This window comes from Coregonus lavaretus (assembly GCF_964263955.1).
Source record: "Coregonus lavaretus genome assembly, chromosome: 19".
NCBI lineage: Eukaryota > Metazoa > Chordata > Actinopteri > Salmoniformes > Salmonidae > Coregonus > Coregonus lavaretus.
The window spans coordinates 30,271,742-30,286,287 of record NC_140006.1 but is presented as its reverse complement, the minus strand read 5'-3'; the positions used below and the strand labels follow the sequence as shown (position 1 = coordinate 30,286,287).

General features: G+C 42.7%; 1 protein-coding gene across 1 annotated transcript in view; it reads left to right on the top strand.

Annotated features, from left to right (window-relative positions):
• The window catches only part of LOC311146263 (double-stranded RNA-specific editase B2-like), a gene marked incomplete at both ends in the record, with an annotated part of 42,805 nt that extends 31,279 nt beyond the window's left edge, over positions 1-11,526 (top strand). The window contains 9 exons of the mRNA XM_084182759.1: positions 935-1,024; positions 1,228-2,444; positions 6,527-6,650; positions 7,685-7,853; positions 8,645-8,796; positions 8,953-9,121; positions 9,330-9,565; positions 10,268-10,449; positions 11,239-11,526. Coding sequence (XP_084038885.1) covers positions 935-1,024; positions 1,228-2,444; positions 6,527-6,650; positions 7,685-7,853; positions 8,645-8,796; positions 8,953-9,121; positions 9,330-9,565; positions 10,268-10,449; positions 11,239-11,526 — 2,627 coding nt within the window. The remainder of the gene's footprint in view (positions 1-934; positions 1,025-1,227; positions 2,445-6,526; positions 6,651-7,684; positions 7,854-8,644; positions 8,797-8,952; positions 9,122-9,329; positions 9,566-10,267; positions 10,450-11,238) is intronic.
• Positions 11,527-14,546: the final 3,020 nt, after the last annotated feature.

The following is a 14,546-nucleotide window of genomic DNA, read 5'->3' as shown; positions in this document are numbered from 1 at the left end:
GTGAATTTCTCTAATGCGTACTGTCTTTCCTCAAGGGCAAGAACATGCTGAACTTCTTGGATAGTTTATAGCTGATGGTAGCTACAGCAGTCACCAATGCTGTCCATCTAAAGAAGTGAAAAGAATTTGAGAACATTCCAGATTCAATATTATAATACACATCAATATAATACATGTACGTACAATATATATACAGTGGACAATGGACCTCTTTTTTTTTTTTACTTTAAAATTCATTGCTTTGAACTATAGGTCACTAAGGTGACCCACAATTGTCTTCAGCATGCTATGCTTCCTTCTATCTGGTAAGATAATACAACTGCTCAAAAGAATTGTGAATAGATTGACAGTTCGTCTATTAGCAGAAAATCATTGATAAAACATATAAATAAACTACTTGGCTGTCCATACACTCTGTAAACATTTAGGAGACAACTAGGCTACATAAAACTAGTTCGATTTGCTGATTTGTCTTAATGGATTCCATTAAATGGGACGCAGCCCCTGTGTGAAATCCTCTGGTCTTATCAGCCTCACCTTTCAATTACTCCAGTTGGCTCTAAACCGTTGTTTATTTTCTCTCAATCCCTTCAGCCAGCATCATTCTAATGGACATTCAGATTTACACATTAGGTTTGCATTATTATCATAAAAGTGTTTACTTCTTTTCCATTTCATTACTTTCATTGTATTATTTCTGGAAGTAATATTTTGTCTCTGAATATATAGAGCTCAATATAGATCATACAGTAGATGTATTTCATATGTAGATTATATGAATCTATATCTAACCCTCTTCCATCATGGCACAAAATATTTTGGAGATGACATAATGGTGACGTAATATACTGTTATGTGGGTTAACATATCTGGGGTTTTGTCATGTTTTGTGTGGATTCCCCAGTAACTGTCTGTCTCTGTTGTTGTGTTTCAGAGAGAACCAGTATGTTGTCATCCTTCATCGGCCCCATGAAGTTTAGAGATACTGGGACAACAACATCAAGAGACCATGGAGACACTTCAAGTAATTTATGTATATATTTCCCTTTCCATGCTATTCACTCAGTAGCACACCAGCAATTTATCAGTTTATACTTTCAATTTACACCTTTTGCTAAGTTCTCCCATGTGTTGTAGTTTCCTTTTCTTGAAAATCTCATCAACAAAATGTGAAATGTCATTAAAGTTTCCTCAACTATGTTTGTTCTGGTCTTGATTGAGGAACAGGTACCAGTAGCGTTGAGGTGAAGGAGAACCGCGACAGCAGAAACCAAGTGGACTATTCCAACATACTACAACCTGGATATCATCCATCATCAGCTCTTTGCACTGACATCTCCAAAAGAAAGACGACAGTGGACTGTACCATGCTACCTGCACATCATCCATCAGCTCTTTACACTGACATCTCCAGAGGGCTCTCCAGGACTACTGCTCTACAGAGGAAGCAGCCATTGGTGGAAGGAAAAGACAGGCTTCTCTACGAGCTCCAGTTGATCTGTAAGAGGACGGCCCATTGTCTTACGTCAGATAACGCGATGACTCCGTCTGCACGGTCGGTTGGGGGACGAGCATCGTGTGGGAGTGACGCCACCTGTCAGAAGACAATGATGACTTCCTGGTCTGTCACAAAGAAGAACGCCCTGGTGCAGTTGAATGAGCTGAGACCAGGTCTACAGTATGAGATAGTGTCTCAGACAGGGCCAGTTCACGCCCCTGTGTTCGCTGTAGGAGTAGAGGTGAACGGTCTCAGGTTCGAGGGCCGAGGCCCCACCAAGAAGAAGGCTAAGATGAGGGCAGCAGAGCTGGCTCTTAGGTCCTTCATCCAGTTCCCCAACGCCCCTCAGGCTCACATCACCATGGGAAACCTCAACTTCATCAACACCACAGCACCAACAGACTTCACCTCAGATCAGGCCGATCTCGTCCCCGACACGCTCTTCAAGGAGTTTGAGCCAGAAGTACAGGAAGACCAAATCCTTTATCACAGAACAGGGGGAAAGGAGTTGCAGTTTGAGGAGCCACCAGCCCAAGGACAACTCCACAGGACAGTGGAAAAGGGACAGGAGTTGCTCTCCAGTATCTGTAACCATGGGAGACTAGTGCGCCTGACTCTTGACCTGATGTCCTCAGCCAATCAGAAGAGACAGAGGATCGGTTCCTCTATCGTCAGGGAACTGAGGCCCGTGGCTCTGCTCAATGAGTTAAGGCCAGGCCTGAGGTACGTCTGCCTGACAGAGAACGTGAGAGGCAGGCCGATCAGGAGCTTTGTGATGGCAGTACGGGTGGATGGAAGGGTATTTGAGGGCTGTGGGCGCAGTCAGAGGCTGGCTAAAGCCCAGGCAGCAGCCTCAGCCCTACAGGACCTGTTTAACATCAGTCTGGGGCCTGAGAGGAGCATCAGCAATACTGCCAGCTGGGCCAAGAGCTCACAGCTACCTCAGGTGAGTACCATTACTAACTTAAAGGGATACTTCGGGATTTTGGCAATGAGGCCCTTTATCTACTTCCCCAGAGTCAGATTAACTAGTAGATACCAATAGACTTCCTGTCATTACGCTAACACTAGTTAACATTGGCTCGCAAAACGACCTCTAACTTCCTTCATAATGGAAGCAGAGACATACAAATGATATCCACAAGTTCATCTGACTCTGGGGTAGTAGATAAAGGGCCTCATTGCCAAAATCCCGAAGTATCCCTTTAAGGGTTCTGAGCTGGAAGGGAAATTCTACAATTCTGTGTTGCTATGGAGAGATAGAATTGTTCATCTCAAGCCATTTTGGAATCGGTGTCAAGCCTGTCTATTACATTTTGACTGATATTCAGTCTTTTCTAAAACAAAGATAATGTTGAGATGCAGTGTTTCAATTTGCTGTAAGTTGGATATAACAATCACAATGCATTACATTTTTTATTCCTCTATTTCATTCACATCCTCATTGAAGTGCCCAGGTTGAACAGGGTTATTGAACATGTCCTGTCCTTTGTCTCTATAGCTGCAGCATGGGCATACATCCCATCCTTTAAATGGTCCTACTGAATTTGTATGAGGTGCGCTGACCTCCACCAAATGGAGTGTATCGTATCAATATGCCTTCCATGTCCAGGAGCCTAAGGACTAACGCTGTCCTGGCCTGCATGCCAAACCACAGCAGCTAAATAACCCTGTTATGGCTGTCTGGCCTCAGAACAGCTGCACCTCTTGTCATCTTTAGCTGCTATGCCCACATAAAAAAATACTATGTTATAAATACTATAGTTTTCACCATAGTGTTTTTGCAGACTTTACTGTAGTATTCACTGTAGTGTTTTTGCGGCCTGAAATCCACAGAAACACTACAGTGAATACTGTAATATTTACTGTAGTATTTACAGTTAACTATAGTATAAATACTGTCGTAAAAGAACTGTAGTATATACTAAAGTAATTAATGTAGTGTTTCTGCATATTGTAGTCTATTGTAGTGTTTTTGCTGACTGTAAAATACTGTAGTATTTAATGTAGTGTTTTTACAGACATTACTGTAGTATCTACTATAGTGTTTTTTAAATTATCTTAGACATAGAAGTGGAGGCTTTCTCCTTGAGGATACAAAAATAGCAACATTTTTGCAGACTCTAGTGTTTTTGCAGACATTACTGTAGTATTTACTACAGTGTTTTCTTTAGCGGATAATACTGTAGTATTTACTGTAGTATTATACTACTACAACAATCTGTAGTACAGTGAGGAAAAAAAGTATTTGATCCCCTGCTGATTTTGTACGTTTGCCCACTGACAAAGAAATGATCAGTCTATAATTTTAATGGTAGGTTTATTTGAACAGTGAGAGACAGAATAACAACAAAAAAATCCAGAAAAACGCATGTCAACATTTCTATAAATGGATTTGCATTTTAATGAGGGAAATAAGTATTTGACCCCTCTGCAAAACATGACTTAGTACTTGGTGGCAAAACCCTTGTTGGCAATCACAGAGGTCAGACGTTTCTTGTAGTTGGCCACCAGGTTTGCACACATTTCAGGAGGGATTTTGTCCCACTCCTCTTTGCAGATCTTCTCCAAGTCATTAAGGTTTCGAGGCTGACGTATGGCAACTCGAACCTTCAGCTCCCTCCACAGATTTTCTATGGGATTAAGGTCTGGAGACTGGCTAGGCCACTCCAGGACCTTAATGTGCCTCTTCTTGAGCCACTCCTTTGTTGCCTTGGCCGTGTGTTTTGGGTCATTGTCATGCTGGAATACCCATCCACGACCCATTTTCAATGCCCTGGCTGAGGGAAGGAGGTTCTCACCCAAGATTTGACGGTACAAGGCCCCGGCCATCGTCCCTTTGATGCGGTGAAGTTGTCCTGTCCCCTTAGCAGAAAAACACCCCCAAAGCATAATGTTTCCACCTCGATGGGGATGGTGTTCTTAGGGTCATAGGCAGCATTCCTCCTCCTCCAAACACAGCGAGTTGAGTTGATGCCAAAGAGCTCCATTTTGGTCTCATCTGACCACAACACTTTCACCCAGTTCTCCTCTGAATCATTCAGATGTTCATTGGCAAACTTCAGACAGGCCTGTATATGTGCTTTCTTGAGCAGGGGGACCTTGCGGGCGCTGCAGGATTTCAGTCCTTCACGGCGTAATGTGTTACCAATTGTTTTCTTGGTGACTATGGTCCCAGCTGCCTTGAGATCATTGACAAGATCCTCCCGTGTAGTTCTGGGCTGATTCCTCACCGTTCTCATGATCATTGCAACTCCACGAGGTGAGATCTTGCATGGAGACCCAGGCCGAGGGAGATTGACAGTTCTTTTGTGTTTCTTCCATTTGCGAATAATCGCACCAACTGTTGTCACCTTCTCACCAAGCTGCTTGGCGATGGTCTTGTAGCCCATTCCAGCCTTGTGTAGGTCTACAATCTTGTCCCTGACATCCTTGGAGAGCTCTTTGGTCTTGGCCATGGTGGAGAGTTTGGAATCTGATTGATTGATTGCTTCTGTGGACAGGTGTCTTTTATACAGGTAACAAACTGAAATTAGGAGCACTCCCTTTAAGAGTGTGCTCCTAATCTCAGCTCGTTACCTGTATAAAAGACACCTGGGAGCCAGAAATCTTTCTGATTGAGAGGGGGTCAAATACTTATTTCCCTCATTAAAATGGAAATCAATGTATAAATTTTTTTTACATGCGTTTTTCTGGATTTTTGTTGTTGTTATTCTGTCTCTCACTGTTCAAATAAACCTACCATTAAAATGATAGACTGATCATTTCTTTGTCAGTGGGCAAACGTACAAAATCAGCAGGGGATCAAATACTTTTTTCCCTCACTGTAAGTACTACACATGATCGAGGGATACTTCAGTGTGTACTATAGAATTCTACAGTATACTACAATTTATTACAGAATGACATAGTAAGTAGTGTAGTATTCTATAGTAAACTGTAGTATTTACTCATGTGGGTGCTTTCAGAATGTAAGAGGATTTGTTCCACAAGTTTAGTTCCATGAGTCTGACATGTCATTGGAAAGGCAGGCAGGCTTTACCATCCATGGCTGATGGAGAGTTTGTCCACAAGACATAGGGTCTTGGTTGGTTACTAGCAGACAGACTGGCACTATCTCAAATAGTCTTTCCTTGATTCCTTGCATCCTATCTCCTCATCTTTTTCTCAAATTTATTGGAGGAGAATATCTAAAATTCCTCCCTTCTGAACTTCTTCTCCAATTTGAGGAGGTGAGGAGAGAGAATCTAAGGAATCTAGGAAAAATGAATGAAGAAATGGACACATTCTGGGTAATTCATCAGACAGATCCCTATCCCTCTCTCCACAAAGTGTTTCAGAGTCAGGCATCTAGCTAGACACCTTAATGAACAGTATCATCACAGCCTATTAGTGATCAAGGAGGAGCCCCAGACTGAAGGAGATTGAAATTAAGAGCGGAGGAGGTGTGAAGAGCATATTAATCTGACAGATAATTATTTAACACGCTCATTACGAATCATTACACATGACCTTGTGCCATCACCATTTAGACAACATATTTTTTCAGTTCCTTTCATCTCTCCAAGCTTGATATCAGGGGATGGGTGGGATGATAACTTGAATTATGCATTGTATGTATTATGTAAATTAAGTGGAGGAGTTACCCTATTAAATATTTTTGTTAATTAACTAGCTACTAAATATTGTCAATATCTCATTATTCCAAGATATACTTACAATATAATGCTCATTTAATACTGTATGTCTCAGGGAGAGTTGACAAAGAAGAAACCTCTGTCAGATTTATTGAAAGCACTGTCACAGGGTGCGTCCTAAATGGTACCCTATTCCCTGGTACCCTATTCCCTATATAATGCACTACTTTTGACCAAAGCCCATATGGGATAATGTCAACTATTATCTGGTTGTTTTGGTAGGTAAATGTTTGTTTGCGCTGCTATCTTTTTATGTGGATGTGAACATAGCTGTTATCTTGGCCGCTGTCTGTTTGATTTGTCAGTGATCCATCCACTTGTGTGATAACAGTGCTTTGCAGAGTATATCTTCCACTTGGTGAGAGAGAAATACAGTGAGCTGGCTGACTGTTGCTGCACTACCTCCCAGTCGCACAGACGTCACAAAGTACTGGCAGGCATCGTAATGACCAGAGGTAGGCTATGGCTATGGGCTGCGTCCAAATGGCACCCTATTCCATATATTTACATAGTGCACTACTTTTAACGCTCTGGTCAAAAGTAGTGCACTATGTAGGAAATAGGGTGCCATTTGGGATGCAACCATGATGACACATTTCATTGACTTTTAAAATATTTAACAAGTCCATTTTAAAAATAAATGGTGCATCTCCCACTATGCAACTGTAGATATCAGCAGAAGTTGTAAATTAATCAAATGCCTCTGAATATAGGTCTGTATAGAGAACAGTAAGCCAGTCGACTGGGAGTGCACACAAGTGACTTCAGTTGAAGCCAGCATGGGAAACTCTCATTCAAAAACAGTAGAGCTCCTTGGATCTAAGAGAATACCTAAGATGAGAAAGTGGGCACAAACATAGAATTAGAATGAATGACTTTCTATTCATTTTATTTCTATGGGCACAGTGCTTCCCAGGTAATGCCGCCCCAAAGGGCAGTGAAAGCTCATTCATATAGAATACCTCACAAGAAAAGAAGCAGTTGCTCTGCAACACAAGATGCAGCTTTATACCACTACCATTGATGAGATAAGACTGTCATTACGTCTTTGTAAATATTTCATGAGGTGCTTTAACAAGACAACAACATAGTAGGAGACTGGTGCAATATATTCTGTCCTGTTAGAGTAATTTTTATTCAGAATACATTTATTTTATTTTGCCATCTTAGTCTATTACAGGAATAATTTAATTAGATGAAGTTCTTTGTAGAGAGAGTTCCTGTGTCTGAGGCCAAATTACTGTAACTGATATCCAAAAAAACAAGAGTTGGGATGCATCCCAAATGTCACCCTATTCTATTCCCTATGTAGTGCACTACTTTTGGCCAGGCCCCATAGGGTCCAAATAAGTCAAACAAAAAAACAGTGCACTATATAGGGAATAGGGTCTCATTTGGATACTCCCAAATCTATTTTGTAGGTGTACTGTGCCTGATTTTTGTTTGTTGTTGGTTAGTAAGAGGACCTTTTGTCTCCTATTGTGGTCAGGTTTTGATCTGAGGCGAGCCCAGGTGGTGTCTCTGGGGACAGGGACCAAGTGTATCAGTGGAGAGTTTGTCAGTGACCAGGGACGGGCGGTTAATGACTGCCATGCTGAGGTCACCACCAGGAGGGCTTTCCTCCGCTTCCTCTACGCCCAACTGGAGCTCTTCCTCTGGTAATATACTGTGTATATACTGTCATACACTGTATCTGTAAACAAGGGTCTGCGTTCCAACTGGCACCCTATTCCCTATATCGTGAACTACTTTTGATTAGGGCCCTGGGCTCTGGTTAAAGATAGTGCACTATAAAGGGAATAGGGTGTAATTTGGGACACACCACAAAGCCTCAGCCCTGAGGATGAAGTTGAAGAATCTTTGCTTTTATACCTTTGAATTGAAGTTACAGGTGAACAATGTAATATCAGCTATTACCTATCTGCGCTGATGTTTTGGTGCCATTTTAAAAAGAGCCACTGTTATGTTATGCCCCTGCACCATCACTCCAAAATCACCTCTAGTACAAATCCCTTTTCATCTAAAAATATATTTATTTGGGTGATTAGGCTACACGCAGGGGTGCATGTCAGCTAAACCTAGGGTAAGACAAAGTGACAAGGGGGCTGGGGGGGTGTTCCCTGCGAGATTCCCTAGAAATACCCCACTTCAATCCAGCTGCGGCAAAGTTGCGAGTCCCGTTCCCTGCAGTAGTGTCGATGCATACTCCATATATCAAAAACAGCCTTCCCTCCCGCTCCCAGGCATCCGAATGGTCCTAAAATCAGCCCCTAATTCTGCTACACTGCATTTGCTTTTTAATCAGGATTGGAATGATTTTAGTAGCCTATTTTAAATTGCTGGTGTTGAGCTAGGCTATTATATCAAATTAAGGCCCCTGGCTACGCGTTACCACTTTTGTAAAAGTTCATACTCAAAATGATTTGAACAACATCATTTTCTTGTTTAGCAACCGGCCAGACAGTTTGGAGCAGTCGATTTTTGTGCGAGACAAAGAGTCTGGGTACAGACTGAGAGATGGTATTCTGTTCCATATGTATGTGAGTTCATCTCCCTGCGGGGACGCACGCCTCAACTGCCCCTACGAGATCACAGCTACACGTAAGAAATGTCGACATTTGATTATTGATTTTATTTAACTCATACTCACAGTCAACAAGACTGAATTATGCGGAATGCACAGTTACATTAAGACCACCTGTCTGTACTGTGCTTGGTAGAGAAACGTAGCATTATATCAGCTGTCTCCTCTCCCAGACCACAGCGGGTATAGATTTGTGAGGAAGTTGCGCTGCCATCTGAGGATGAAGATGGAAGGCGGCGAGGGTACACTTCCTGTCAGCGCACGGAGAGCCAATCAGAAATGGGACAGGGGGTTGTCGAGGGAACCTCCCGTCACCATGTCCTGCACAGATAAAATTGCCAGGTGAGCTCCAGATAGACAGTGACAACTTTTCTACTGAGTCACAAAAGTATAACATACTGTATAAAGGGGGCTTGTCTTTCCTCCTTTGTTCCAATGGGAATGTTCCAGGCTTGCATCTCAAATGACACCATTTTCCCTATATAGTGCACTACTTTTGACCAGGGCCCTAGTCCTGCTTGGTCTCTAGCCTCATTGTTTGTGTCTCCAGGTGGAATATTCTAGGTCTTCAGGGCTCTCTCCTGTCTCACCTGGTGGAGCCGGTGTACCTCCACAGCCTCACAGTGGGCAGCCTGTGCCACACGGGTCACCTGGGAAGGACCATGGCACGACGCATGGGGCACATCGCCCCTCTGCCCTCCTCCTATAGACGCAACAGGCTGCTCCTCGGCTGTAAGTCACGCCCCCTGCCCTCCTCCTATAGACACAACAGGCTCCTCCTCGGCTGTAAGTCACGCCCCCTGCCCTCCTCCTATAGACGCAACAGGCTGCTCCTCGGCTGTAAGTCACGCCCCCTGCCCTCCTCCTATAGACACAACAGGCTCCTCCTCGGCTGTAAGTCACGCCCCCTGCCCTCCTCCTATAGACGCAACAGGCTGCTCCTCGGCTGTAAGTCACGCCCCCTGCCCTCCTCCTATAGACGCAACAGGCTGCTCCTCGGCTGTAAGTCACGCCCCTTGCCCTCCTCCTATAGACGCAACAGGCTGCTCCTCGGCTGTAAGTCACGCCCCCTGCCCTCCTCCTATAGACGCAACAGGCTCCTACTCGGCTGTATGTCGCCCAGATATAAGAGTTGAGGTTACTTCAGATAATTAGGTTCACATTACATGTCCATGAGACAGTTCATTTGGCAGTAGACTCTACTTAGTGTTAGAGACTTGACAAAGATAAATGTTAGAAGGAGGCCTGATGGAGATGTTCCTCTCATTCTCGTTCCCTATGGTGACGACTACCTGAGCGTGACTCTGTTCCAGGACAAACAGCTCGTTCTTCCAGACGCTTTTCATGGTCCTGTCTCTTCCACTAAGGTTATGCCTCTATGCTGGCTAATGATGTGGTATCTGAATAGTGCATGTTAAGTACGTACCTGCCCCTCCTCTCGGCTCTCCCTGAGTCTTGACCCCAGTCTGGTCTCTGTGTGGTCTCCAGGCCTCAGCAGCAGTGAGGGTCTGCAGCCAGGGAAGTCCCGCAACTTCAGTGTGAACTGGAGTGCTGGAGATGGGGAGCTGGAGGTGGTGGATGTCTCCACAGGCAGGAGGAAAGACTCAGGGACACCATCCAGACTCTGCAAGAGATCCCTCTTCACTCGCTGGGAGAGACTACACCACCAGGTTAGTTATGCACAGGGAAGCTATAGATTGCATCCCAATTGGCACCCTATTCCCTGCATAGTGCACTACTAGGGTGCCATTTGCGAGACACTCATTAATTTACCTGGAACTCACACTGGCGAACATGACCACTGGAAATAAAGAGGCCTGAATCCACACTTTGAGGGCTGTTTTTTACAATACAATTTACACGTCCATTTTGCTGCAAGCAGAAGCTCTATTGTACAGTATGTATTGGATATAAGGACTAAGAGGTATTAACACATTATTTGTTTACTGCAGATAGTAGAAAAGACCAATCTTCATTAAAATGTAGATGCAATCAATCTCTCTGTGTCCATCTAACGCTAATTATTATGACAATGTTTTTAAAGGACAGTTTCATTTCCATCGTGAAATTAAATATGTATGCGGCAGCGCGTTCCACTGTTCCAAATGGCAGCAGTTACATTTTGATGACAGTACAGAGTCATAATTATTTAGAAAAGCATTTGAGTAGCTTCCCACAGAAAAGGCTTCCTGCACTCAGTATCACATGCAAGAATAAACACAGTCATCTAAAAATCCATCCTGGCTGTACCATTAAATATGTTTTTTTTAGAGAGGGAGAGAGACAGAGCGAGAGGGAATATAAAGCAAAGTCCACAGAATGTTAATTTGTTTGGTGAAATTTAAATGGGGGGAGATAGCCCAGCTGTTGAAGTTTGCAGTTTATGTTGGCTCATTAGTTTTTATTCTCTCTGGGTGATGTATTTTATTAAACCTTTCTTATAGTCTCCCTCTCCTCAGCTGAGCAGGCCAGGAGGCGTATTGGATGCAGAGGCGGCCCATTTTCTTATGTCAGATAGCACAACGACTCTGTCTGCACGGTCGGTTGAGGGACGAGTGTGGCCTAGGAGTGACGCCACCTGTCAGAAGACAATGGAGGAGGCCATGAAGACGTACTGTGGAGCTAAGATGGCAGCAGGGGCCTACCAGAGAGCCAGGCAGAAGTTTGTTGTCTCGCTGCAGGAGGCAGGTCTGGGCATCTGGAACAGGAAACCACCAGAACAGGAGCACTTCCAGAGCAGGGTGTGAGGGGTTCTTCTAGAAGAAGCAGTCCAGGGAATTCTCTTCAGCCAAATTCCCCCACGCGCGCACACACACACACCGCAGACACAGACACACACACACACACACACACGTGAGCTGTTCCAATCGTGGTAACTAAGAGGTTGTAAAATACAATGTTACCACCATAGGAACAGCACATAAGTGGACATACAGACACTTCATATTATGACTTTATATTATTTCTCTCACCTTGGTTGAATACTGCATTTTGGGAAAGAGCTTGCAAGTAAGCATTTCACTGTACTGTTTTACACCTGCTGTATCCTGTGCACGTGACAAATAAACGTAGAAACTTCAAACACATGCAGTATGTAGTGAGTGTGAGGGAATTTGGCTAGAGAAAATTCCCTGGAATGCTTCTGTGCACTCTGACTTATCCATAGTGAATATGTAGTCCTGAGGGGTATACTACAAAGCAGGATCAATGAGTTAGCTAGTTAACTTCGATAAACAACCATAAATAACTGTTGATTTTCTGATTCAATAAGAAAGCTAATGTTCTATATGTGTTTTTGATTATTGAGTCAGTTAGGCCATGACAATCTCAAGCTTATCTCAACAAAAAATCTAAACAGCCTCCTGAGTCTAAGGCACTGCATCGCAGTGCTGAGGTGCCACTATAGCCTGGGGTTTGATCCCATAGGGCGGCGCACAATTTCAGCATTTCCAAAACATGTGCATTAAAGTAGCAGGAGCCTGCTTACATCGGTCACATGTGGGATCTATTTCTGGTCTAAACTTGGATAATCTTGCCTTTGACCAATGCAGCCGATGAACTTTTTTAAATTAAATTACAGCATGTCTTAGACATATAGATGAAGAATGTATTCTCTGAAGCATACTGAAAGTTGTTCACCTAAATCCTCTTCCCATTGGTTCTTAAGAGAGTCCAGGGACTCCAGATTGTGTGAGTTTAATAACATATAGACCAAGCCTATGCTCCCTTTGATATAAGGATTCACTTTAAAAACAGAGTCTAGAAGGGAGGTAGGTGGGCGTGATGGGAAGTGACTAGAGTATGAAGATACAAAACTACGCAGTTGTAGGCACCTAAAGAAATGGGATCTGGGAATATTGAACTTTTGTACTAACTGTTCAAAAGATGCAAAATCCATATCAATGTACAAATCCTTCAGTGAGGAGATGCCCTTTCCAGACCAGATTTGAAACGCCCTGTCTAATAATGATGGAGAGAATGTATGGTTCTTTAATAACACAAATGATCGCCTGAACTGTTTCCAGATGTTTTGAGAATGTTTCACAATAGGGTTTTTAGTGTATTTGGAAACAGGCTCAGCTAATGTGAGATTTGAGCAAAGTAAGGGAGCTAAAGTGGGGCCACTGGATGAAATCTCCAAGGTCAACCAGTTCGGGCATGTAACATCTGGGATTTCTGTCATCCAATATAGAATGATTAATATATTAGCTGCCCAGTAATAATATTGAAAGTTCGGAAGTGCTAGACCACGCTGGGGGCGAGATCTCTGCAATAAGCTTTTACGTGTCCGAGGGTTCCAGATAAAAAACCTAGCAGTGTGTTAAGTAGCAGCGCAACTTTCGCCTCTCGCGAGTCAGTTGGGGAGTAGCGGCAATGAGAAAAGATCGTAACTGGCAATTGGATATCACGAAATTGGGGAGAAAAATTGGGTAACATTACAACAAAAAAATGAAAGTTATTTCAGAATATTCAAGTAAATTAGCTGGCTAACTCCTTGATCCTGCTTTGTAGTATACATACCCCTCCGCTTCTATTTCCTCCACTGTGCAGTCATATACAGTAACAATACAGTAGCCCAAAGATAATCCTGTTTCCCTTCTAGTAATCTTTCACCCACACCTGTTGAGTTACTCACTTGAGCTCCCCTTATTTTGTGGTGTCTCCTTGCATTGAATACCATACACCCTTCCAACCATTCAGTCATGTATTGTCTTTGTAATTTTAAGAGAAATTGTCATTGTAGTACTGGGGAGCAAGTAAACTACAGTATGTGAATCTGGCCCTGAGAAACATGAAAGAGCACTGACATCTAGTGGCTCAAAGAGAACATTGCAGGTTCTGAGAGTATAACTACTAAAATCGTTTTTTTGTGGATTGACAGTAATTTACTCTCATAATTAGTATTTTCCCTCTGTTACAATTGCACACATACACCTATTAACACATTATATAGTAAATTAAAAGTTATATTGATGTATTTCCTCTTTCCACAAGCAATTGTATTGCTTTATATTTATTTCCACACAAAACAGACACCATCTCACAGACTAAAATGATTGAATGTTAATAGTAATGTAGAAGTACTTTGTATCTAGATCATTGAATGTCAAATGTAAAATAGTAATTTATATTTTATTAAAGGGAGACAATTGGCAATTTTAGAATAATCTTTACCTGTTTTCTGACAACTGGGTGATAAAAGACTGAACAATTAATTTAACACTATCCTCATGTCACTGAACCGAAGTAATGGACATTTGGCATGACTCGAAGCAAGGCTGAACTACGACACAAAGAAGAGGATACAATGAGGGAATGAAACGGCACAACATTTTATTTTATTTCACAAGCTGTTGTTCCTTATGAATAACCATCTCACACACACTACAGCTGTCAGAAAAACAGTTTCATGTTATGAGATTTGTGTACTAGCGGCGCTCCTCTTGTTAAAATGAACCTATTTTACCACATAAAATATAATTAGGTAGGTAAACACCACAGTTTTACTAAAGCTATTACACAGTTGATTTCGATTGCTAAGTTTGTATGATGTGAGGAGGGCGTGCATCTCAAATTGCACCTTATTCCCTTTGTAGTGCACTACATACGGAATAGGATGTCATTTGGGACACAAGCGAGCACTCTACTACATTGAAATAAATACAGGACAACATTTACATGACCAGGTGAGAAAACCATGAGACTGAAATGTACATAAACCACGAAGAAAGTGATGATAAACATGGTCAACTAGCTAAGCATGGTG